The sequence below is a fragment of the Aethalodelphis obliquidens genome, unplaced genomic scaffold (assembly GCF_003676395.1).
Source record: "Aethalodelphis obliquidens isolate GAN/ISIS:26980383/991018 unplaced genomic scaffold, ASM367639v1 scaffold25, whole genome shotgun sequence".
In the NCBI taxonomy this organism is placed as follows: Eukaryota; Metazoa; Chordata; class Mammalia; order Artiodactyla; family Delphinidae; genus Aethalodelphis; species Aethalodelphis obliquidens.
In genome coordinates this window covers 33,227,613-33,255,464 of record NW_020837969.1, presented here as the reverse complement: position 1 = coordinate 33,255,464, position 27,852 = coordinate 33,227,613, and the positions used below count along the sequence as shown (strand labels likewise).

General features: G+C 39.4%; 1 protein-coding gene across 6 annotated transcripts in view; it reads right to left on the bottom strand.

The window, feature by feature from the left end:
• Positions 1-27,852, bottom strand: part of HOOK3 (hook microtubule tethering protein 3) — a 129,107-nt gene that overhangs the window by 58,953 nt on the left and 42,302 nt on the right. For all 6 annotated transcript variants that reach the window (XR_003436296.1, XR_003436295.1, XR_003436297.1 and 3 more), the window contains exons 7-13: positions 24,330-24,392; positions 22,981-23,064; positions 16,267-16,430; positions 11,867-12,007; positions 9,956-10,157; positions 5,531-5,641; positions 4,685-4,772 (exon numbers count right to left, since the gene is read on the bottom strand). Coding sequence is in view for 3 of the 6 variants with exons in the window: in XM_027122951.1 (XP_026978752.1) it covers positions 4,685-4,772; positions 5,531-5,641; positions 9,956-10,157; positions 11,867-12,007; positions 16,267-16,430; positions 22,981-23,064; positions 24,330-24,392 (853 nt within the window). In the remaining 3 variants the exon portion in view is untranslated. The remainder of the gene's footprint in view (positions 1-4,684; positions 4,773-5,530; positions 5,642-9,955; positions 10,158-11,866; positions 12,008-16,266; positions 16,431-22,980; positions 23,065-24,329; positions 24,393-27,852) is intronic.

Genomic DNA, 27,852 nt, shown 5'->3' with positions numbered 1-27,852 from the left:
GGTCTATATATCTGTCCTTATACCTACACATACTGTTTTGACTACGCTAACTTTATACTAAGTTTTGAAATCAGGAAGTATGAGTGCTCAAGCTATTTTTTTTTTTTCTTTTTCAAGATTGTTTTGGCTATTCGGGATCCCTTGAGATTCCATATAAATTTTAGTCTGGGTTTTTCTATTTCTGCAAAAAATGCTGTTGGTATTTTGATAAGGACTGCACTGAATCTGTACGGTTTTTTTAATATAAATTTATTTATGTTATTTATTTTTGGCTGCGTTGGGTCTTCATTGCCGCACTCAGGCTTTCTCTAGTTGCAGTGAGCGGGGGTTATTCTTGGTTACGGTGCGCGGGCTTCTCATTTCGGTGGCTTTTCTTGTTGCAGAGCATGGGCTCTAGACGCACAGGCTTCAGTAGTTGTGGCTCACAGGCTCTAGAGCACAGGCTCAGTAGTTGTGGCTCACGGGCTTACTTGCTCCGCGGAACATGGGATCTTCCCAGACCAGGGCTCGAACCCGTGTCCCCTGCATTGGCAGGCGGATTCTTAACCACTGTGCCACCAGGGAAGCCGCCTGTAGATTGTTTTTGGTAGTACTGTCATCTTAACAATATTAAGCCTTAAATGAACATGCGATATCTTCCCATTTAGGTTTTCTTTAATTTCTTTCAGCAGTGCTTTGTAGTTTTCAAGGTACAAGTATCTCCCTGGTTAGATTTATTCCCAAGTATTTTATTCTTTTTAATCCTATTGTAAATGGAATTGTTTTCTTAATTTACTTTTCATATTGTTCATTGTTAGTGTATAGAAACGTAACTCATTTTTGTGGGTTGATTTTAGATCCTGTAAATTTGCTGAATTCATTTTATTAGTTCTCAGAGCTTTTTGTGTGTGTGTGTGTGTGTGTGTGTGTGTGTGTAATTTTTAAAGGGTTTCAACATATAAGATCACGTCAGCTGCAAACAGAGATGATTTTAGTACTTCCTTTCCAATTTAGATTTTTTTTTCTTTGTCTAATTGCTCTGGCTAGAAGATCCTATACCACATTGAACAGAAGTATAGAAGTGCTGGTCGCAGGCATCATTGTCTTATTCCTGATCTTAGAGGAAAAGCTTTCGGTCTTTCACCACTGTGTATGAAGTTAGCTGTGGGTTTTTCATATGGCCTTTATCAAGTTGTATAAGTTTCCTTTCTAGTTCTCCTCCTAGTTTATTGAGTTTTTTATGATGAAAGGGTGTTGGATTTTGTCAGTTGCCTTTTCTGCATCAGTTGAGATGATCATGTGGGTTTTTTCCCCTTCATTCTATTAATGTGGTATATACTACACTGATCTCTATGTCTTTCCATATGTGAGTTTCATGCTGTTCAATTACAGTAGTTTTATAGTAACTTTTGAAATCAGAATGTGTAAGTTCTCCAACTTTTTATTTTTTAAGATTATTGTTTTGGTTATATAGTGGCTCCTTCGTTTTTTTTATATAAATTGTAGAATCAGCTTGTCAATTTCTACAAAAAAGTCTGCTGAGAATTTGAATGGGATTGCATTGAATCTTTAGACCAATATGAAGAGAACTGTAGTCTTAACTACAGTGCTTTTTCCAACATCTGAATGTGGAATGTCTTTACATTTATTTAGATCTTTAATTTATCTTAGTAATGATTCATAGTTTTCAGTGTAGAAATCTTGCATTTCTTTGTTAAACCTATCTCTAAGCAGTTTATTCTTTATCATACTATTATAATTTCATTTTCAGATTGTATACTAGTACTACATAGAAATATAATTGGTATTTGTATACTGATCTTGTATATTGAGACCTTGCTGAACTCATTTATCAGATCTATGATTTTTTACATCCTCTTTTCCTTTCTGGATGCCCTTTATTTCTTTTTCTTGCCTGACTGCACTGGCTAGAACCTCCATGTTGAATAGAAGTGGCAAGACTGAACAGCCTTGCCTTGTTCCTGATCTTAGGGAAAAGCATTTAGTCTTTCATCATTAAGTATGAGGTCAGCTGTAGGGTTTTCATAGACGTCCTTTACTAGGCTGTAGAAGTTTCCTTCTATTCCTAGATTGCTAAGAGTGTTTATCATGACATTTACAAAACAGAAACAGACTCACAGACTTAGAGAACGAACTTATGGTTAACAAAGGGGAGAGTGGGGGGCGGTGATAAATTAGGAGTTTGGGATTGGCAGATGCAAGCTACTGTGTATAAAACAGATAAACAACAAGGTCCTGCTGTATAGCACAGGGAAGTACATTCAATACCTTGTAATAAACCATAATGGAAAAGAATACAAAAGAGAATGTACATAAATGTATAAATGAATCACTTTGCTGTCCACCAGAAACTAACACAACATTGTAAATTAACCATACTTCAATTAAAAAAATTTTTTGAAAAAAGAATGTTTATCATGAATGGTACCACCTACTTTTTCAACTTAATGATATAACATACCCAGCCCTCCACGGCAGGCATATATAAGATATACTTCGTTCTTTTTAATGGCTCTAAAGTATACAGTTGAATGAGAATGCCATTCCTGTACTGCTGAACTTTTATGTTGGTTCTAAATTTCACTATTATAAATGATGTTTTAGTTCATAGGGTAAATTTTCAGAGCAAAAATGCTAGCTCAAGGATATATACATGAGGGACTCCCCTGGTGGCACAGTGGTTAAGACTCTGTGCTCCCAATGCAGGGGGCCCGGGTTTGATCCCTGGCCAAGGAACTAGATCCCACATGCATGCCACAACTAAGAGTTTGCATGCCACAATTAAGGAGCCTGCCTGCTGCCACTAAGACCTCGTGTAACCAAATAAATAAATATTAAAAGAAAAAAAGGATATATACATGAATAAGGTTTAAAGGTAATAAAGAAACATGTGAAAGCTTACATAAGATGGCCTCCCTTTTCTTGATGATACAGGACCTAAGAATTAAAGCATTAAGGTTCAAGGCTAGATTCTCAAAATTTTGGGAAAACTCATGTAGAATTGACTAGAGATACATGAAAGGACTACCAAGCAGCAACAAGGATCCAATTATGATCAGAAATAATTTGTCTTTTGGTGAGGACAGTCAAGAAAGATGTATAATTTTCTCAAAAGCAAAAATAAACAAGTGGAACTACCTCAAACTAAAAAGCTTCTGCACAGCACAGGAAACCATGAAAAGGCAACTTACCAAATGGAAGAAAATATCTGCAAGTCAGTTATCTGATCAGGGGTTAATATCCAAAATATATAAAGAACTCATATATCTCAACAGCAAAAAAACCCAAACAATCCAATTAAAAATGGGCAAAGGATCTGAATAGACATTTTCCCAAAGAAGACATACAAATAGCCAACAGGTACATAAAAAAGGCTCAATATCACTAATCACCAGGGAAATACAAATCAAAACCACAATGAGCTATCACCTCACACTTGTTAGAACAGCTATTATTAAAGAGACCAGAAATAACAAGTGTTGGTGAGTATGTGGAGAAAAGGGAGCCCTTGCGCCCAGCTGATGAGAACGTAAATCGGTGCAGCCGCTATGGAGAAGAGAGCTGGGGTGTGGGGGTGGGCTAAATGGGTGAAGGGGGTCAAAAGGTCCGAACTTCCAGGTATACAATAAGTAAGTCACGTGGATGTAATGTATAGCATGGCGTACATAATAATACAGTATTGTATATTTGAAAGTCACTAAGAGAGTAGATCTTAAAAGTTATCACAAGAAAAAAATGTTTTTCAACTATGTATGGGGACAGATGTTAGCTAACTAGACTTACTATAGTGACCATTTTGCAATACATACAAATATCGAATCATATTGTACATGTGAAACTAAGAGTATAATATTATATGTCAATTATACCTCAGTAAACAAAAAAGAAAAGGAAAAAACCAGAAAGATACATAATTTTTTTTAGCTGGCCTTGGTAATCTGGAGTACAGAATAAAACTAATTAGGGCTTGAAATAAGTCAAGAGGATAAGGAAAGACAGTGGTGATGAGAACACAGTTGAAATGGCTGGTATGCAGGCTGGGTGAGCTGGAAAAGGTGGTGATCAGTAGACGATCAGCAGAGACTACAGAGGGGGCTGAAGGTGGATGGAGCAGATGAGCAGGTTTGGTAGAAGGAGTGAGGAGGGGAAAAGGAGGCTTTTGTTGGAGTGGGAGTGAACAGAGGGTGAAGCTCTGTAAGTCAGCAACCAGGTCCTGCATCCCTCGAGTGGTAGAAGGTAAACCCTCAGCTAAGTGCTGCTCCTTTCCTGTGAGAAGGAGAAGGTTTCTACTTTGGATGTTAAGTCCCTTAGTGAATTGATACCCACCTCACATCTCAGCCGAGAAAAATCACTGATGTATAAAGTCTGATACACTTCTAAAGAGGTCACTAAAAACTTTTCAGGTGTATTATTAACAGAGATGATTTAACAAATGTTTATGCTTTTGATTTCATAAAACCCAAACATTTAAATTTAATTAAAATTAAAAAGTAGGCAAGTAAATCCAGTCCCGTAACTACAGTCATAAAATCTGGGCAACAGTTCAAAATCTGTATCAATCTCATGGCCTCTTTACCAAATTCAAGTTCTCGTCTTTGGCGCAATCATCTTAAAATGAATCTAATATTTTTCCTGATACTATCAGAAATAAGTAACCTTGCTTGGGCTACTGAAATGTTGTTACCTTGAGTTGTGAGTTGCCCTTCTTGAGCCTGAACACAACGAAGCTCTTCGATGGTTTCCTTCAGAGAATCCCTTTCTGTTCTTAACCTCTGGAGGGACATTAAGAATGAGGAAAGTTAGCTTCAAGCTTTACGAGTTTACTCATCAGTGGTCTTTGCCTTACCTAATAGAATGATAAACAGTGGTGAACATGGACATGTTACACTTTTTGACCTTCTACAGAAAGATCACAGAAGGAAACGATTACACGATTTTTTTCCCGTTTAACAATATTGAGTATCTACTACGTGCAAGGCAGGATCCTATCAGTTAATCATAAGAAACAAAACCACCTACTCCATCTTTAACAATGAGTACCTCATTATGTAAATAACTTTCTTTTCATGAAACATAAAAGATCAAACAACACAAGTCATGACAAAGTAAAAGTATTTTAAAAAGCTTCAAAATATGCTGAAATATTCATAAATCATGTATATTCATAAATCACGACAAAGTAAAAATATTTTAAAAAGCTTCAAAATATCCTGAACAACAAAAAGAATTGTGTCTTCATATAGAAAACAGAAAAGCTACATAAATTTCTAGAAATTCACAAGTAAGACAAAGGAAAAGAAGCAACAGTGGTAGAAAAGTTAAATATATTAAAAAGAAATTAGAATAGCAATCTTTTATTTTAGATCTATTTCTGAAACACAAATGTAAATCTTTTATAATTAAAAAAAAGATCTCAAATTTTCAAATTTATAAATAGAAGCAGAAATTAATGTAGGCAAAACATGAATTAAATATCATTTTCTTAACCTCAGCACTGCTCAAAAACAAAATACCTAATATATATACTCACATCCTTTTCTTTTTGAAGACTGTCAACTTTTTCTTTTAGCCGCTTATATTCAAAATCTAATTTATCTGCTTTCTTCGATTCTTCAGATAATCTATTTTGCAGTTCTACTACCTGTATAGAAAGGTACCATTAATTTTTATAATTTGAAACATTAGAAATTATTATTATTTTCTTCTACAGATCTATGAAAAGTCTCTCCCCCAAAAATACTCAAAAAAATACACATGATACGGGAGCCTAACCCAATGGAGAGAACCCGGTACAAAAATCTGCCCAGATTCTATGGGTTCTAAAACCAGATCATCCAGAGGAACAAATGTTCAAAACTATGAAAACCTACAGGACTTCCACTTCCTGTAACACAGGAAACTGCAGTCTGGGAACCCTTTTAGCATGAAGCAAAAGAAATGCTAGGGGAAAAGAATACAACTGCCTCGCTAGGCTTATAACAAAGTAAGGGAAATCCTCAGGGGTTAAAAGTGGAGCAGGAAGTTTGTGAGGATGCTATGGGCAGTGTGAGATGCCACCTGGCAATACCAGGAACCCAGGCCTTTAAAACTATCGGGAGACAGGCTGCTGTTAAACTACCTCGGACTCTAATAAAAGGTGGTGAGTCAGTAAACAGGTAGGTTAGGAAAACAAAATCCATCAGCTGGCAAAATCAATAAGGAAACTTGCCCATCTTAAAGTGAGTGTTCTGGGCTTTAAAAAGTGTAACTTGAAAATGTGTAACCACAGCCTGCAAATGCATGGATTTATGCTTGAATTTTTACCACATGCCTTGTCTGGCAAATCCTAAGGCAAGCAATTAATTTAAAGTCGTCCTGATTGGTAATGCTGTGGAAAATCTGGCATAAGAAAAACATACATTGTCTGGAGGAACACAACCTCAACCAGGTCCCCAGTATTCCCAAAGGTAAAGATGAGCCAAATGACAGAGCAAAATCTAAAATTACAAAAGTCTTAAAGAAATAATACACTATGAACAACAGTCAGCAGAAAAACATTAACAGCACTAACAACAATAAAATAGTAGAATAAGACCTCTAAGGATTTCAAATTGGAGTTACCAGACATAAAATACTAGGTTTAATACTTTTAAATAAAGAAATCTAAATTATAAAAGGAATAAAAGACCACCAATATGATCAAGCAGGTTTGAAAGAGCACCCAAAGAGAAACTGCAGAAAGAAAAATATTATACTGAAAAATAAAATATATTAAGCTCCAGATCAGAAACAGATAGAGAATTAGTGTATTACACTACAATAATTGTAAGTGCAGATTTCTTTTTTATTTATTCTGTTTGTAATTCACTGTTAATACTAAATCTGATGTCCTTCATCAATTCTGAAAAATATTCAGCCATTCTTTCCTTCAAATAATGTCCTACAATTCTTTCCATTCTTTCCTCTGGAACTCTAATTAAATCATTTCTTATTTTAATTTTATACCCTTTAACCACATTTATATTTCTTTGGGCTACATTTATTTTTGGTAATTTCTCAGTCCAACTTTGTTATATGTTGAAAATTTTCATAATGAAATGTTGGGAAAAAATGTATTCACCAAAAAAAACTTGCCAGACATTCATGGTGTACAGGGTTGCTCTACTAAAACTTCTCTAATTTATTATATTAAGCTAGTACAATTTTTTTTTTTTTTTTTTTTTTTTGCAGTACGCAGGCCTCTCACTGTTGTGGCCTCTCCCATTGCGAAGCACAGGCTCTGGACGCGCAGGCTCAGCGGCCACGGCTCACGGGCCTAGCCGCTCTGCGGCATGTGGGCTCTTCCCGGACCAGGGCACGAACCCATGTCCCCTGCATCGGCAGGTGGACTCTCAACCACTGCGCCACCAGGGAAGCCCGTAAGCTAGTACAATTTTGATGCCAAAATCAGAAGACAAGGAAAGCACGAGATAGAAAACTTTAAGTAGACAAATCATAGAGGCAAAATATTCCAAGTAAAATGAACAAAGCAAATTTAACTATGTGAAACCACAAATAAATCTGCTATGACTAAACTAAGTTTATCTCAGGAATGCAAGGATGGTTTAAACATAGAAATCCATTCATATAATTCATCAGATTAATAGAAAGAATAAGCAGCATAGGAGTCTCTCAATAGGTGTAGCTGATTAAATTCAACAACCATTTAAGATAAACACCTGTGCAAATTAGGAATACAATGAAATTTTGTTATCCTAATGAAAGGTGGCTACAAAACCTATAGCAATCCTTACAATACACTGGTAAAACATTTAAAGCACTGTGTGTGAAATCAACAAGAATTGGCTGCCTATTATTATTGCTTCTATTAAAGGCTGTACTAAAGGTCAGCCATGTTGATTAAGAAGAAAAAAAGGGTATGCCATAGAAAGAAACAAAATGGCTTTTATTTGTACAAAATATGACTTCTGCCAAAAGAACTAATAGACATTATTAGAAATAATATGGGAATTTGGCAAGATTGTAAAATCAACATATAAAAACCAATTTAATCACATAAATGAGCAACATATTGAAAATGGTATCTTTTCTTTTTCTAACTGCATTTACAAAAGCAACCAAATACATAAAGTACTAAGAGTAACTATAATATGTGCATGATATTTATAAGAAAATTATAAAACTTAATTGAAAGACACTGAAGATCTAAATAAATGGAAAGATACTATATTCATTGATAGGAACATTTACTGTCATAAAGATGTCAATTCTCCCTAAACTGATCACCAGATTCAATGTAATTCCAATTTCCAAAGATTTGGAGTTTAAAGGGAACGGAAAGGTCCAAGAATAGACAAACAATTTTGAAAAAGAACAGGGTGCGGGTATCTGTACTACCCAAATATCAAAATTACTAAAGATCTATAGATGATGAGAGTGTTTTGGTGTTAGAGTAGACAAACAGACCAATGAAACAGAAGAGATCGCCATAAACAAACCCACATATAACATGGTAACTTTAGATATATGATAAGATAGAATTGTAGGGCACTGCAGAAGAGACTGATTATTAAATAAAAGCTGCTAGGTTGACTGGTTGTCCACAAAGACGAAAAATATCAAATGGATCCCTACCTCACACCCTATATGAAAATCAATTTCTTGTGGATTAAAGACCTAAATGTACAAAACAAACTTTAAACCTCTGTAAAGAAAACAGAGATTAGTGTTACATCTTTATATAGGAAATGACTTCTTAACTGAGACATAAAAAGCACAAATCATACACCTGAAACTAACAAAACACTGTAAATCAACTATACTCCAATAAAATTTTTTTATAAAAAGCACAAATCATAAAGAAAAAGGTATTTAAAGTTCATCATGTTAAAATTATCAATCTCAATAAAAGTAAAAGGACAGGTCACAGACTGCTAGGAAATAAAGGCAACATGTGACAAAAGATTAATACCAGGAACAAATAAAGAACTTTTAGAATCAATAAAAGAAATAATCCAACTTTAAAAATGAATAAAAGATAAAAATAGGCAGTTCACAAAAGAAATGTGATCAGTAAATATATTTGCAATTAGGGTAACGCAAAGTATAATCATAAGGAGACATCATTTCAAATCCATCCTTCAACTGGCAAAATTTCAAGTCTGATAATACTATGTGTTGGTGATGATGTGGAGCAACAAGAATTCATACAAGCTGCCTGCTGGTAATAAAATCACAGTGGAGGACATTTGGCAATATCTAATTAAATGAAGACTCTCTAAGGAAGATATTCCACATAGTTGTAAAACTTCCACACATGTATCGAAGAGGACATGTTCAGTACTATTCACAGTGGCCTTTCTTGCAATATTAAAGAAAAAGACAAAACATCCTATATGTCCTTCTCCAGAAAAATGGATAAATGTGGTATTGTCACTCAACAGGATACTACAGATTGGTACAAGTGAATGGGATAAAGCTACAACTATCAACAAAACAAATCTCACAAATACCACTGAGCAAAAGCAAATCGCAGAAGAGAACTTTCACTATATCATTATATAAAGTTTTGAAATGTCAAAAGTGTTATAAGTTTTTAGGGATACACACACACATATATGTATGTGTGTGTGTATGTACAGGGAAGAATAAAGAGATGCGTAGGCACAAAACCCACAAAATAGGCTAGTGGTTACTGCAATGAGGAGGGGGAGAGTGTTTTGTTTATTAAGCATGGATACTTATTGTATTATTTTTTTACTTTTGTGTATTTCTCAAGTATTACATAATAAATTAAAAATAATAAATAATAAAAGGATCTGCTATAGAGACCAACCAATAAGCCCTGGATAAGAACTAAGTTTCATAGGTGAAAAACCGAATACCATGAAAACAAGTCAGTGGACTCTGATAAGCCAGCGTTACACTGGAGAGCTCAGCTGGAAACGGCGTTAAGAAATTGTGCTGCTCTCCTTACCTGTCTCTTATACGTCTCGAGTTGACTTCGAGCCGCGTTGGCTTTTCTCAGCTCCTCCTCTAGGCTAACTGTGTTCTGCATATACATAGTATTCTTCTCTTCTAAGAGTTTAACCTGACGCCTCAAATCACCAAGATCTTCTAGCTTCTTTTTATATGATTCCACTTGGCCTTCTAGTTTAGACACTTTATCAGAAGAATGTCTAGAATGAGATGGGAAACCAGAAATCACACACACATCCGCAATGGTAAAGCTGCTGTAGGCAGTGCTACACCAAGTGGATTGCCAGGAAGTAACATGTTCTAATGAAATTATAAGACCAAAGGTGAGTCCAGCTTAGTTTTTTGTGCAGGTTCAAAAGTATGACCAAAATTACAGCAAAATTTATAATAGACAACATTATAAAATTTAAGGAATGCAAGTAGGAGGGGGTAGCCAACAGAGTCACATGTAGCACAAAAGCAAAATGAATTGTACACTGTCCAAATAATTTGGCAATTAGGCTGTTATTAGTGACCAGAGGAACAGCTGTTTTGGTGGAGCAGTGGGGCAGGCAGTGGTGAATTTTAGTGGGTTAAGGAAAGAATGTAAACTTTACCTTGTGTAATCTAAATTTGTTCTGGAGGGAAGGAGAGAATAATAGGTCTCTCACTTTTTCTAAGATAAGAGGGACAGAAACATATAAATGTATGCTAAGGAGGCAGATTCAAATGTGAAGGGAAATGATAACTGATGTAGCACAGTCCCTGCAGAAGCAAGAAGGGTTGAGACCCAGAGCATTGAAGGATAGCACTGGACAGGAGGACGAGTAACAGGTCTGCACTCTAGAAGCAAAAGAGAAAAGATGGGCGCGAATGCAGGAGACACAGCACATGGAGGGTCCATAGGTCATGGCCCCGCTCCTCAATGCAGGAGACAATGTCATCTACTGAGACTGAAGCACAGGAGAGGTGTGGTGGGGTCAGTCAGGTGAGAAGAGTTATGAAAATACATAGCAGCTATGAGAGAAACGGGAGACAGAGCAATCTACGGATGAGCAGTAGAACAGTGGACCAGTGCTGGGAGCCCACACAGATGGGCAGTAGAATGGTGGACCAGTGGGAGGAGCCCACACGGATGGGCAGTAGAGCGGTGGACCAGTGGGAGGGGTCCATACGGATGGGCAGTAGAGTGGTGGACCAGTGGGAGGGGCCCACACAGATGGGCAGTAGAGTGGTGGACCAGTGGGAGGAGCCCACACAGATGGGCAGTAGAGCGGTGGACCAGTGGGAGGGGACCAGTGGAGAGTAAGATCACTAGTCTGCAGTAGGACAAAACTACCTCACTGTGATTTTCCCTGTTTGTTCTCAGCATTCAAAGAGCAAACGCATAAAACATAGATGGTTGGAATGATCCAACAGAGGATAGATTACACAAGCAGAATGGTGCAGAAACGAGGTGGCAGGGAGTGAGGTGCCCAGTGAGAGAACAGTTGAGTCCAGCAAGGAAATGAGCCATGTGTGTGGGTGTGACGGTATCCGAGAAAGAGGAAGACCAAGTGACTGAAGGACGCAAAATTAAAGAACAGGAGTAGTAATGAGAAAAGCTCAGAGCTACGCAAGTATGAAGTGGTGGCCAGAGGTTAATTTCTATTTAACAAACATTTATATACAGCACTTATTTGCCAGATACTGTTCCAAGTGCTTACAAATATCACCTCACTTAACTCCACATGTCAGTCTGAGGTAGGTATGTGTGTTATTTCCATCTTACAGATGAGAAAATGGTTCCATAGAGGTTGACTAAACGGCAGCACTGGGATCTGAACCCATCTTCCGGTGCTCAAAGACCCTAGAGTTTGTAAAATCGGTGGCAGAACTGTTCTGGGGGATCACAGGTGTGAGATTCTACAAAGATGGGAAGGTTGTCTACCTAAGAACGTCTATTTCATCTTTTAGAGACTGAGCGTCATCTGCCAAAGTGGTCAGTTCATCGTTCTGCTGCCGAAGTTCAGACATCTCCTTTTGTAACTCTTCACAGCGTATTCGATAGTCATCTTTGGCTGCTTCAAGTCTGTAACCGAAACAAAATAGACCAAGAAAGCACTATTTACTGTCTAATAATTCTCCTTAGAACAGGAAAAGTAAGTAAAAAACATGAAAATAAATTCTTCTTGGATTTGTCTCCTACTTTTGTGACCATACACTGTATTTCCAAGTTTTAACTATCCTGGAAACGGATTCTACTGCTCCAAGACTTGGAGAAAGGTAACAACGGATCGCCATTCCTCTACTCAGAAAGTTAGACGCCAAAATATAGCAGCTATAATTTATTTAAAGTTTTATTTTCAATGATGAAATTAACACATATTCCTTTTGAAAATTCACAAGATGCAGAAAAGCAAAGAAGATAAAAATTATGCATTGCTCTAGACAGATACCTACTGTTAACATTTTTGGAGTATAACCTCCAGTCTGATTTCTATTCATAGATCTTTTCCCCAAAAAATATGGATAATATTGTTCCTAATTTATATTAATTTGTTTTGTTTAACATACATCCTTCCTTTGGATTTAAAAGATTCTTTCTCATGTCACAAATATTTATCATTGATTATTTACTTTTTTTTTTTGCGGTACGCGGGCCTCTCATTGTTGTGGCCTCTCCCGTTGCGGAGCACAGGCTCCGGACACGCAGGCTCAGCGGCCATGGCTCATGGGCCCAGCCGCTCCACGGCATGTGGGATCTTCCCGGACCGGGGCACGAACTTGTGTCCCCTGCATTGGCAGGCGGACTCTCAACCACTGCGCCCCCAGGGAAGCCCTATTTACTTTTAATTTTATTTATGTAAGTATTTAATGTACAGAAATTCTTAATTTTTATGTAATTCAATTGATGAATCTTACACTTCATAGTTTCTACTTCTTTTAATTTTTTTTAACTTTTTATTTTATGTTGGGGTATAGCCAGTTATCAATGTTGTGATGATTCCAGGTGCCGAGCAAATGACTCAGCCATACATATACAGGTATTCATTCTCCCCCAAACTGCCCTCTCATCCAGGCTGCTACACAACATTGAGCAGAGTTCCCTGTGCTCTAAAGTAGGTCCTTGTTGGTTATCCATTTTAAATGTGACAGTGTGTGTACATGTTGATCCAAATTCCCTAACTATCCCTTCCCCCCACCCTTTCCCCCTGGTAACCATAAGTTCTCTAAGTCTTTGAGTCTGTTTCTGGTTTGTAAATGAGTTCATTTGTATCATTTCTTTTTAGATTCCCCATATAAGTATAGTTTCTACTTCTAATGTGCAATTAGAACTTTTTTTTCCTTCTAATTCTTTGTTTTCTGTTAGTATTTATACAGTTTCATTTTTAACATTAACGTTTTCAATTTCCCTGGAATTCATTTGGGTATATGATGTAGTACAGAAATCTAACTTTTCCTGCCAAAATATCTACCAACCATTCCAAAACTGTTTAACAAATAATTTAACCTTTCCCTATTGATTAGAAAATGCCATCTTTATCACATTACATATTTTTATATATACTTGGACTGGTTTCTGGATCTTCATTTGTGTCATTGGTGTCTATTTTGCTGCACTGGTACCAAGCTATTTTCATTAGTATATTAGTACTTGGGTGTGGCCAGTATTCCCTCATTATACTTTGTTCTCAAAACATTTTGGGAATCTCTTGTTCATTAATACTTCTAGATGAACATAAAATTTGAATTGGAATCAAGTTCAAATTATATACGTTAAGAAAAAAATGGCATTCTTACAATGTTCCATTAAAAACACCTAAAAATATGTTCTCTCTCTCCACACAGTATTATGTTTTATGTATAACTTAGAAGTTTTTGTCATCTAACTCCTTCATATTACTTAAATTTTTTTTTTTTTTTTTTTTTTTTGCGGTACACGGGCCTCTCACTGTTGTGGCCTCTCCTGTTGCAGAGCACAGGCTCTGGATGCACAGGCTCAGCGGCCATGGCTCACGGACTTAGCCACTCCGTGGCATGTGGGATCTTCCCGGACCGGGGCACGAACCCATGTTCCCTGCATCGGCAGGCGGACTCTCAACCACTGTGCCACCAGGGAAGCCTGTACTTAATTTTTTTTTTAATTCTTCACTTAAATACTTATAAATGGAAGTTTTTCCTGATGATACTAACTAGTTATTGGTAAAAAAAAAAAAACTTATGACCTATGCAGCAGTCTTACATTACCCTCTCCCTGTTAAATGTTTATTGGTTCTAAGAACTTCTGAGTTAATTCTCTTATATTTTCTGGGTGGACACACATATTATCTACAAATAATCATCGTTTATTGATACTTTTTGTCTTCCCAATATTTTAATCTCATTTCTTTTTCTTATTTCATTTTCTAGAAAAGTAATAACAGCGAAATCTTATATAGCATCTATGTGCCAGGCAATATTCTCAAAATACTTTATATATATTAACTCGTTTAATGCTCACAAAAATTCTAGAAGGTAGATAATACTATTATACCATCTTATAGTAGAGAAAATGGAGGCATGCCCAAGGTTACACAGCTAGTAAGTGGCAAAGCCAGGATTTTTAGAATGTCTAGGAAAATGTCAAATAATAGATTAATACTCATCCTCATTTCATTCTTAACTTTACTGAGAATTTCATGTACCAAGCTTATTTTATATTTTTCTTTCTCCTTTACCTTATGGATTGGAGGAGTTATAATACATTTAATAGTTACTGTAATAGATTTAATAATACTCAACAGGTTAACAATCCTGGGATAAAGCTTACTTTAGTACTGGATTGAATTTGCTACTATTTTATTCAGGAATTATTTAAAGAATACTCATAAATGAGATGTCAGTCATTTGAAAATAATAGTAATAAACCCATTATGTTAATATATACAACATACTGTTTATGAAAAATAACCCTATTTTCTAAAACCAAAAAATGGTGAGGAGAGTGGCAATATTTTTTATATTCTGTGACTCAAATCATCTGGTTTAGTAGAAGACAGCTGGGTTCCCATAGGTGTTTCTACACTGGTCTGCTGTGATGGTTTTTTGGCTGCGGTATATGAAGGAGATCCAGCCAAGCACAGAAATGCAGTTGGAAAAGAGAGGGCCCTGAAGACTCTCTGAGAGGGTCTTCGGATCACACTCTGAACCACAGATGTAGACCATAGGGGATGGATTGTTTGTCTAAGGTTTCTGAGAAGACTAAGAAAATCTGTTTATTTTTTCCTGTCAAGGCCAAAAAAAAAAATGCAGAAACATTTCATGGGGAAACAAAGGACTGAGTCACTGCACAAGTAAAAAAAACCTAATTGATATTTAATTTCTCCCAGTTTTGACACTGAAAATCTATGGTTGGGTAAGAAACAGGCCAGGATATGTTTTCTAGTAAATCACAACACAATATTTTATCATACTGCCAAGTCCTTCAACTTTGGGTTCTATTTTGTCTTGCAGGACACCAAATTTTTCCTTTTCTTCTTTTCCCTTTCACCATCCAATCGCCAATGGGCCCTCTTCCTTCTTTTTGGCCTTTTCCTCTCCCAGAAGATGTGTCTGGAAGACTGCCCCTTTACATCAGATCGCCCTTTAAATAGGCTTGTCTCTATAACCCACGCACCTGGCTTTTATTTTGCGTTTCTTTAAACTGTGCTCTGGAAAGGGCAACAATCTCTAAATTCCGTGCCTGTTTATTATTTTGGCATTTGGTCCTTTAAGAAGATACACTTACTTTGAATTCCTATCCCTGCAGTTTGTGATCTAATTTCCTTTTTTGTTTTAAAGTAATTTCCGATTTTGAGTGAATTTAATCTTTGCAGCAACTGCTCCAACTCACCCTCAGGCCCCTTCGCTAGTCCTTCCTCTGTCTCTGAGTTTTTTCTCTGTCTGCCTTTACTTGCCTCAGAGTGCCTGGCAGGATGGAGGTGGGCTGGTATTTGCTTCCTTCCTTTCACTCACAGTTATTGTTCAGTTGGGGCATTCTGTCTGCAAGTCATACTGAGGGTGAGCATTCATAGATTTTCCTAAATGAGCAGTTATTTCATGTCGTGTGGGAAGACTTTTGGGAAGAGGCTAATTGCACGGCCTCCCTGGTCTGCAGTTACCCGAAAGTCCTAACACTATATTCTTAACTTTAAAAGACATTACCCTGTGCACCACAACAAAGAGTAGCCCCCGCTCGCCCCAACTAGAGAAAGCCTGCACGCAGCAACGAAGGCCCAACCCAGCCAAAAATAAATAAAATAAATTTATATATAAAAAAAAGACATTACCAAATCTAAAAAAATGAGATCTGAGTGAGTTGTCCCTTACCGGAATGTTTCTTCTTGGAGCTGTTCTAACTGAGTCTGGAGCTGCAGATGCCTTCTTCCTGCTGGACTATTAGGATCTTCTATAGAATCAGACTGATTCAGCCTTTCCATTAATACCTGATTCTCTGCCAACAGACTACTTTTCTCCTCTTGCAATGCTGCAACCTGTTAGAATATAGGAAGACAGTGGTTATTTTCTCCAATTACACTGGAATCCGCGTAATCACGTGTGAATTACCATTACGAATTAAAGCCTGATTTTAAAGAAGTACAAGCAACCTCCACTTAAAACACTGACACTATTTTGGAATATTACACAGGCAGAGCAGTATGTAAGAGTAAGCAAGAATTCATTCTTTATTTTACATTTGAAAAGGTAATTCACCAAAGAAGATATGTAATGGCAACTAAGCACACAAAAAGATACTCATGATTAGTCATTGAGGAAATGCAAATTGAAACCACAATGTTATATCCATACATTTACTCCCACTAGAATGCCGAAAATCAGAGAGACTGGCTGTACCAAGTGTTGGTAAAGATGAAAACAGATGGGAGCTTCACACACCTGTTCAGCACGTGAAATGTTCCACAGGCTGTGAGAAACCGGTTCGCATTTTCCTAAAAAATTAAACATGCAACTACCACATAACCCAGACATTTTACACTTAGGTATTTATTTACCAAAGAGAACTAAAAGCATATGTCCACACAGAGACGTAGAATGTTTATAGCAGCTTCATTTGTAATACAGAAAAACAAACGTTGACCAGTAGGTGAATGGATAAATAAATTGCAGCACATCCATACAACAGAATACTATCTGACAAACAAAAGAATTAACTATTAATACCGATAACATGAATGAATCTCAAAATAATGAAAGAAGCCAGGCAGAAAGAGAGTACCCTGTGTATGACTCCTTTCATATGCAATTCTAGAAGACACAAGCTAATCTACAGTGACAGAAAGCAGAGCCGGGACTGGAAGAGGATTACAGAGTCATGAGAACTCACTATCTTGATTGCGGTGATGGTTTCGCACGTTTATACATGTCAACATGCATCAGAACTGTACACTTCAAAGATGAGCAGTTTGTTGTATGTCAACTTCATCTCAAAAAACTGTAAAAACAGAAGTCGCCTGCCATTTCTGATTCTCCCTCTCCACCCCCATTTTCTCTGGAACTTGTTCCAATTGGGCTATTGCCCCACCATCCTCAGGATCAGCCGACCTTCACTTCTGTGGCTCCCAGGACACCTCCCTCTCCTGGTCTGTGTGCCTCCTCTTTACTCCAGTCAAGTCCTCTTCACCTCCCTGCCTCTGGCACACGCATGGCTTTTCCTTTCTAAATACATTGATGGCTTCCAGCTTCTGGGCTGTCAACATAATTTATCCACTGACAGCTCGCATGTTTCTATTTCCAGCCTGGAACCCCGCACTGGGTATGACGTCCAACTGGAGGTCCACCAGGCATCTGAATTTAACCTGTCCAGGTGGGACTCTCATTCCCCCACACCCCGCCCTGCTCTCCCACTGTCTTCCCCATCTCAGTGATGCTAACTCTGTCCTTCCACTTGCTCTGACAGGATCTGTCCCATCTTGTCCTCACACCCACGCCCACTCTTTCAGCAAACATCAGCGGCTCTGCCTTCAGACGGATTTCAACCACTTCTAACCGCCCCTCAATTCTGATTTAAGCCAACCTAATTTTTTGCCTGATTATTGCGAAGGTCTCTGAATTGGTCTCCTTGAGTTGGCCCTCACCACCCAGCAGCCACCATAATCCATTAAAATAAAACTCGGATCACAGGACGTCTTTGCTCACAGGCCTCCAACGGCTTCCCATTTATTTACTCAGCCTGTACCAAGGCCTGTCAGGCCTCTGCAGACGGACTCCTCTCCCCAGGCTTCACTCCTGCTGCCCTCACCTTCGTGCTCCCGGAGACACCAGCTGCCCCGCGTCAGGCCTGTGCGCTGAGCCTGGAGGAGCCTCGCAGGAAGCCTGGGAGGCCGCTTATCCACCCTCTAGGATTTACTAACTTGCTGCCTCCCCGGCGGCCTTTGCTGACAGCCCAGTCAGAACTAGTTCCTCCAACCCCGTGCCCCCGCCCCCCCGAGTCCCCCTTTCTCTAGAATACTTATCAGCAGCACACAACACGCCGTATTCTTATCCTGTTCACTGTCTGTCTTCTTTATCGCGTGCAAGCACCTTGGAGGCAGGGATGTTTTATCCATTTCTGTGTTTTCCCCTATCTTCACTGTACTGACAGCAGCTAGAACAGTGGATGGTCTGGAGTGGGTGTTCAATGTCTGCTGAATAAATGAATGAGTCTGAAATGCCAGCTCTCTAACTTGTCAGATTTCCATAAACGCACGAGTCTTTTCTCAGAGTAGAGTAGTAGCTCAGTTCCATGCCACTGGTCTATTTCATTCATTTCTGCTCTTTCATTCTTTTTAAAATAAATATTTAAGGCTTTAAAATTTAAAAGCTCATTTCTTTGTTAATAATTTCTATCTTAAATTGCACTTTGCTCAGAAAGCATGATCTAAAGACACAGATTCTTTGAATTTTATTGGGAATTGCTTTATAGCCTGGTATGTGGTCAATTTATATGAAGTCTGAGTACATAATGCAACACCTTAATACCAGACTCATCAGACTACAAAATGTTGCTAAAGTAATTTAATTCAATATATTTGGCAGAAATCCTTTTCACATACACAGAAAAAGGTGTCAGCTACAAATTGGTACTTGCCATCTGCCTCAACAAGGATTAAATCATGAGCTGCTGCAGCCGCTGACCTGTAACGCCCCCTGAAAGGAGTTCAGGAAGAGATCAGGAACGAGGCCCCCCGTGCTCTGGGAAAACTGGCAGAACAGGTCTTCAGATAGTTAGATATTTTCAGGAGAAGATTTTATGAGCCCAATTCTTGCATCTCCTCATATCTAGAAAAGCACTAAAATCATCAATGGTGACAACTGCTCCTCGTGACTGGCAGTCACCTTCTACCAGAACGTGTGCTTCACTGCACGCACCCTCTTCACCTAAATCACATACATGCTGACCTCCATCCCACCACTTTGGAGCAGTTCCTCAGAGCTGAGATGCTGTCTCCTGGGCTATTGTCCTCATTTTGCCCCAAAGAAACCTTAACTCACAACTCTCACGTTGTGCATTTTTTTTAGTCAACAAGGAGAATAATTAAAAATAATACATAAACACAATTTAAGGAAAAAAAAGCAAATAAAGCAAAGGGGCTTATAATGGAAAGCTACAGTTTCCCATTGAGTTTTTCTACTTCCAAGAGACAACTAGGTTTTTTTTGCGGTACGCGGGCCTCTCACTGCTGTGGCCCCTCCCGTTGCGGAGCACAGGCTCCGGACGCGCAGGCTCAGTGGCCATGGCTCACGGGCCCAGCCGCTCCGCGGCATGTGGGATCTTCCCGGACCGGGGCATGAACCCGTGTCCCCTGCATCGGCAGGCGGACTCTCAACCGCTGCGCCACCAGGGAAGCCTGACAACTAGTTTTAATGTTCCTGATGTTATGGTTTCGGCTGTGACTTGACATCTCTCAGCAACATGTTCTGCCCCTATTTCTTGATTTATCAACCTTACACATTCTCTAGTGACTTGTCTCCTCTGACATGTGAAATTAGAGCCACTTGCGGCATCCCCCGTTTCCACAAATAGTTATGGCACTATTCCTGCTCCTTTCACTTGGCCACCTCTGCAATTTTGAACAACTACTCATTGACTTGTTTCACTCCATCACGTGCCCACTCATTAGCTCACTCAGATACTCATCGTGGGTCTACCATGTGCTAGGCACTGCTGCAATTGTCCAGGTGCAAGGGATACCACGATGAAAAACGCAGAGACAGTTCTTATTCTCATGTGTTACATATTCTAAACAAATCATCATAGTAAATATATAAACAAGGACAAATCATATTAAGCAAGAAAGTAAACTAATAAATACATGCAAGACCTAGAGTGAAAGTGCTCTGCAGAGGGTTAAAGCAAGACTAAGAGGAGGGGCTTCCCTGGTGGCGCAGTGGTTGGGAATCCGCCTGCCAATGCAGGGTACACGGGTTCGAGCCCTGGTCTGGGAAGATCCCACATGCCGTGAAGCAACTAAGCCCGTGAGCCACAACTACTGAGCCTGCGCTCCGCAACGGAAGAGGCCGCAACAGTGAGAGGCCCGCGCACCACGATGAAGAGTGGCCCCCGCTCGCTGCAACTGGAGAAAGCCCTCACACAGAAATGAAGACCCAACACAGCTAAAAATAAATAAATAAATAAATTTATTTTTAAAAAAGACTAAGAGGAGAGGCTGGAGGACAACTGTAGGCTGGTGACCGAGGAACTTCCCAGGGAGGCTGAGGTTAGTACTGGGCACACCTAAGTGCCCAGTGAATATTTCATGACAGATAAACCACGTGATTTGGAGCTGAGACTGGATGGCGAGAAGCGGCCGGCCGTGTACTGCCGGTGCTCCCTCGTGGTGAGACGAGAACACGGAGGGCCCCACCGGGCCCTCACCGCCCTGCCTCGCCCTGCTTCTCCTGCTCACCTCCAGCACCCGCATCTTTACTTTCATAACACTGCTTCTCCACAGGCAGGGCTAGATGCTGAAGACCAGTGACGTTCACATCGCGACCTCAGAGGTCACATCAGCACGCCTGTGTTACGACTGCTTTCTGCAGGGCTGAGTGTGTCACGGCGCTGCCACCAATCTCCTCACAACCTCTCTGCAGCCCCGCCACTCGCTCTGCGATCTGTTCACACCAGGGACTGGTAAACTCTTCTGTAAGGAATAGGGCAGTGAACAGCTGAGCCTTTCAGAGCCACAGGTCTCGTGGCGAGTCCTCAACCCTGTCTTTGCAGCGTGAAAGCACCAGAGACAGCACATCAAGGAACAAGCCTGCCTGCTCTACCACTTTACTCACGAGACAGAGGGCCGGCTGCAGTCTGCCAATCCCAGTGTACGACTTGAATGTTACACCGTCAAAGAGACTATTTATATCCTGCTCATAAAACCAACCAACTCTTATTTATCATTATTGTAAAATACTGCATTTGTGTATAGCTGAATTTTAGAATCTGAAAAGCAATTAACAGCACTTAACCTTATGACTAGGTAAATATTATTTACTACATAACCCAGAAAGTGTGCTCTGATCACATTTCTTCCTATCTGCATCCAAAGCAATGACCAACTCTTACGCCTTTCAAGGTAAAATGCTTCTAGTATAAAATATCACGAACCCTGTGTACCTACTACACAGCTTTAACAAGTATCAAAACATGGACAATTATGCACCTATCTGGACTTCCATCCACTCCCCCCTCCTCCCTGATTTTGAGGTAAATCCCAGACAAACAATTCTATTTCTTAATTTTCTGTCTTTTAATTTAGGAGAGATTTCTTCAACTTTATTTTTAACTATTCTATTGAATTTTTTTATTTTGACAATTCTATTTTTAGTGTTTCTTGATCTCTGATTTTTTCTTTTTAAAATAGCATCTTGTCCTTTTTTTTTTTTTTTTTTTTTTTTTTTTTTGTGGTATAAGGGCCCCTCACCGCTGCGTCCTCTCCCGTTGCGGAGCACAGGCTCTGGACGTGCAGGCTCAGTGCCCCGGTCCGGGAGGATCCCACATGCCGTGGAGCGGCTGGGCCCGTGAGCCATGGCTGCTGAGTCTGCGCGTCCGGAGCCTGTACTCCGCAATGGGAGAGGCCACAACGGTGAGAGGCCCGCGTACCGCAAAAAAAAACCCAAAAACAAAATAAAAAGAAAAATCTCTTCTACTACCCCAATTTCTCCACTTCCTCTAGGGCTAGTTTCCTGTTTATCTTGACCCTTCTCTTTTTTGTTACGCAGATTTTCCTCACATGTAAGAATTGGTTTTCTGTAAATTAGGGAATCCAGGAAGGTCAAAATGAAAAGGGCCTTACCCTGCAATACTAATACTCGGTCTAACCTCCTGTACTTCTGTTTGCTTAACTTCTTTAGAAGAGAACCCTCCGATTGGGAAACCAGCCACAGGTCAGCGTATCTGCAGTGGGTGACGGGCAATGGGGCTGAGCTCTCCTGCAGAAGACCCCATTACACCTCGCTGCAGCCTTCCACCAAGCATGGGGGCGTCTCTGGGGTTCAGCTACAGCAGCTCCCTCCCCCTTTATAGGTGTTTTTGGCGCTGCATTCCTTACTCCTTTTAGGCCGTTTGGCCTTTATCCAACTGCCTTTTGGCCTTCTGAGGTGGATGATAAGCAGTGGTGCGCTGTTGCTGGCTATAACCGAGCCACTCGCTAAATATTCGGGAGTCCGGCGAGCCGACTGTTAAGCCTTTAACAACTGGAACTGGTCGCTGTGACAGTGTTTATACTGTGGAAATTGGAAAATGCTACAAATCAGGGCTTTAAAAAATCTCCCCCAGTCCTCCTGAGAGCTGACCTCTCTCCTCTTTCTCTTCTTTTCTTGTGGGCTTATCCCATTTTAAATTCATTTATTATGAATTTGATGGGGCTGTGAGAAGGAAGGAAAACTCTGACCTTTGTTCAGTCTGCACTCTTTTTCCAGGCTCTGTTTCCTTTTTCTTCTCAAACTAGGGCTGTGTTACAGCCAAACTGTACCGCACGTGGGACCCAGGGCACATGGTGGGACGCAGAGCCGTGCTGCAAACAGGTGGTGTAAAACCAGATCTCTTACCTGCAGATCCAACTCATGGCACCTTTGAGCAATTTCTTCCTTGGCCGACAAAGCTTCATTCAGTTCCTCTGAAGTTTTCTTCAGCTGGGTAGAAGCAAAGAGCTACAGTGAACATCGCAATATGACGTGGCAACAACTAATGATCGCACACGTACAATACAAAACTAAAACGCTTCCCCCTGTTCTTTCTGTGGGGCAGGGAGAAATCAAGAACCCTTCTGCACGAGTCAAAAGAAGGGTTTCTTCCAACTGCAGACATCTTTTAGTCCTGAGTCTTGTCTTTTCTGTACTTGGAAATTGGTTCTTTCCTCATATCAAGTTTTCTTATACATCTCCTAGGGCTACTTGGTTCTTGGTAATGTTGATTCTGTAATAACTAAGAAATCTCACCTTGGTAAAATATATATGTGCTAGAGGAACAGGGGTTCAATTGTTAAAATAAATAGCTAATGTATTTCAACACAATTGTTGTATGGTTTAAAAAATATTTATTCTCTCAGTACTTAGCAGTCAGGATATACGGCCAGAGAGACAGGCAGCTGGATTGGTCTTGGATTGAGATTTTGCCCGGGAGAAGGTATTAAGGTAAGAGAATCGATTATATTGACAAAATCATCACAATAATAGACCATGAAGTCTAGGCCAGAAAGAGAAGGTAACTAATTAAAGAGATGATGAACTGCTTAAGCTAAAGTATGAAGTGGGGAGATTTCCAAAAATAAGATGACGATATTGGCAGAAGAAAGAGGCTTTAGGCAGGCAGAACAGTAATGTTCACCGTAGAGTCAGCAAAGTGAGGAAGAACGAATGTAAGATGATGGGCTGTCAGTGAAAACCAGACAGTTCACTTCTTCACAAAGATGAAGGGTAGAGGAGACTTCTTCAATTGAAGAATAACATGAAATAAAAGGTAAGATATCTTTTGTATTATAAATAAATCACAGGATTAAATGCATGCCATTTTCCAGGACTGCATCTATTGTGTTAAACGTGGCATACAGAAAGATATCACTAATGGAAAAAGAAAACATGACTAGAAAACATGAATTATAGTAAATTAAAGACGTTAATTTATTTTAACCATTCATTAAAACATGAATTATAGTAAATTAAAGAGGTTAATTTATTTTAAAGTGGGTTGTACAATATGTTAATTAAAAATTACAAATTTAATTACAAGTGTGTAATATCCATTAGTAAAGTGGCTTACGTTCTTGAATTTTAGGTAAAAAATAAAGAACTATACCAATATATTTCATAAGCAATTTCAACTGAAACATCCTTTTCATTAATATCTAAAGTTCACCCTTTAATCTCTGCATGGATAAAAACAATGCAAGATCAGGTACCTGGCGATCAAGGTCAACATAGGCATCATTCCCAGCAGAGACAGGAGACTCTTTACTCATCAGCTGAAATTAAGATTTAAATGATTACAACCACGAGAAAAAAGTGACATTCTATATAATACACTTACAACAACAAACATGAACACCCAGCTGCCATAGAATTATAAAAATTACAATGAAATCACAAATGTAAAAGGAACATTTTCCTATACATCGAAGCTCTTCAGCCTGGAGCTTTGTTTTGCTGCAGGATTAGCCTTCACTTAAAATCACACGTGTAATTCTGGTATGCATTTTCACAGCAGGGCCAGTCACGAGAGTCAAGTATTACTTATTCTTACCACTAAAAAGACAAGTCTTTAAGTTAAAATGTGGCTAAATATTTAAAATATTGACTTTTCAGTAAGAAAAATAGTAACACTAAGTAACTATTTCTGAAGAATAAACGTGGGTCACATCAATATCAGCCCAAATTAACCGCTAATGTTCAGTGATGACACGCACATACACACGAATCTAGGTCTCAGCCTCTCTCACCCTTGTGTTGCACACAGAGAAGATCCAGAGGGTGTGTGAGGGTTTGGGGAGAAGGGATAAAATTCTGACTGTGACAAATGTCAGGGGCAGACTCAAATGTCCCAATTTTCTCCTGTTTCCTTCTTATGCTCTGTCTGAAGGACAAAAGAGAGGGACAATTAGAAACGTGGGGACAGACTATTGAGAGATCTTGTAATTTCAGCCTTCATCCCACTCTCTAAAGAACTGAAATGTTATGCTCAGCTGTACCTTCTTCTCTGCATCAGTGGTTCTCAACACTGACTGAGAAGTCCCCAAACCAACAACACCAAACCAACAACACCAGCATTGCCTAGGAACTTGTCAGAAATGCAAATTCTTGGGTCCCTGCCCAGATTTACTGAATCAGAGACTCTGGGGTTAGGGCCCAGCACCACACACTGAAGTCTGAGAACCACTGCTCTATATTAATGTCATGAGAAGAGTGAAGGTCCCTTAGCATTATTAGGAGGGAAAAAAATCTCAGAAAGAGTAAAAGAATACTGGCTTCAATTTTTATGCTTTTATTGTAAGAATGTTAATAAAAAGATGTTCAAAAGATTTTTCTTCCAATTAAAAAAATAACACCCAAGGTAGAGAAGATAAAATTCAGAAAAAGTACAAAGAGAAAACACCCATTATTCTACCATCCAGAAATAACCACGTCTATAATTTTGAACTATTCAAGAAGCTACCTGTGCCATGGGTTTCACACAGCTCAAGTAAGAAAGACAAATACAGTGTCATGTGATGAGGGCTGTGACAGACACTCAGAGAGGAAGGATCTAATTCGGGGGGTGCGGGGGGGGGGGGTAGAAGGGAGTAGAAGTATTTTCTTCCAGTCCCCATTGTTACATGTTAGTTCTTATCATAACACAGCAGCACCTGTGGATAAAACCCCCTGAACACAGCCTCCTCCCGGTCAATCCCAGCTAGGATGTCCACCTCGACGAGGTTTCCAGGTCCTATACCTCCCGACTTCCTCCCTGGTTTTCACTGACAGCCCATCATCTTACGTTCATTCTTCTTCACTTTGCTTAGACTCCATGGTGAACATTACTGTTCTGCCTGCGTAAAGCCTACTCCTCTTTCTTCTGCCAACATTGTCATCTTATTTTTGGAAATCTCCCCACTCCATACTTTAAGTTACGCAGTTCATCATCTGTTTAATCAGTTACCTTCTCTTTCTGGCCTAGACTTCATGGTCTATTATTGTGATGACTTTGTCAATATAATCAATTCCCTTACCTTAATACCTTCTCCTGGGCGAAATCTCAATCCAAGACCAATCCAGCTGCCTATCTCTTCTGGCCATATATCCTGACTGCTAAGTACTGAGAGAATAAATATTTTTTAAACCATAAAACATAATATATAGTTTCCAGTCTCAGCTGGGCCTTCAAAGTTGCCCCCAAAGTACAGCTATGCTTCCCCAATCAGCAGTCTCTTTGTTCCCCTTAGAGATTATTCCAAACCTTTCCTACTTCTCAAACCTCAGCAACTCCCCACTACTCTTATCAGAAAACCTTGCCTCCAGGTAAGAAATCCCCCAATTTCCTGTACCTTAACCTACAAAATTGGCAGCATTCATACCCATCCTTTCCTTCTTCAATCTTGTTGTAATACACTCTCAACCCTGTCTCTTCCCAGGTTCTCAGAGACCCTGTACTAGTTATCATCCTCTCTCGTTATCTCAACCTCTACCTTGCTCTTTCCTGTGGCTTCTTCCTATTAGCATTTAAAAAATTAAAAGACTATCATTTACTTGATTACCAATCACATTTCTCCAAAGAAGATAATATACAAATGCCCAACAAACATATGAAAAGATGCTCAACATCATTAGTCTTTAGGGAAACACAAATAAGCCACAATTAGAAAACACTTCACATCTACTAGGATGGCTAATATCAAGAAGATGGACAATAACAAGGGTTGACAATGAGGGAGAGAAATTAGAATTCTTAGCACATTGCTGGTGGGAATGTAAAATGGCGCAGCACCGGTGGAAAACACACCTGTGCTGGCACTTCCTCAAAAAGTTAAACATAGAATTACCATGTGACCCAGAAATTCAATTTCTGGGTATATACCCAAAAGAATTAAAAACAGGTGCTCGAAATCAAAACTACAATGAGATATCATCTCACACCAGTCAGAATGGCCATCATCAAAAAATCTAGAAACAATAAATGCTGGAGAGGGTGTGGAGAAAAGGGAACACTCTTGCACTGCTGGTGGGAATGTGAATTGGTACAGCCACTATGGAGAACAGTATGGAGGTTCCTTAAAAAACTACAAATAGAACTACCATATGACCCAGCAATCCCACTACTGGGCATATACCCTGAGGAAACCAAAATTCAAAAAGAGTCATGTACCAAAATGTTCATTGCAGCTCTATTTACAATAGCCCGGAGATGGAAACAACCTAAGTGCCCGTCATCGGATGAATGGATAAAGAAGATGTGGCACATATATACAATGGAATATTACTCAGCCATAAAAAGAAACGAAATAGAGCTATTTGTAATGAGGTGGATAGACCTAGAGTCTGTCATACAGAGTGAAGTAAGTCAGAAAGAAAAAGACAAATACCGTATGCTAACACATATATATGGAATTTAAGAAAAAAATGTCATGAAGAACCTAGGGGTAAAGCAGGAATAAAGACGCAGACCTCTTAGAGAATGGACTTGAGGTTATGGGGAGGGGGAAGGGTGAGCTGTGACAGGGCGAGAAAGAGTCATGGGCATATACACACTAACAAACGCAGTAAGGTAGATAGCTAGTGGGAAGCAGCCGCATGGCACAGGGATATTGGCTCGGTGCTTTGTGACAGCCTGGAGGGGTGGGATGGGGAGGGTGGGAGGGAGGGAGACGCAACAGGGAAGACATATGGGAACATATGTTTATGTATGACTGATTCACTTTGTTATAAAGCAGAAACTAACACACCATTGTAAAG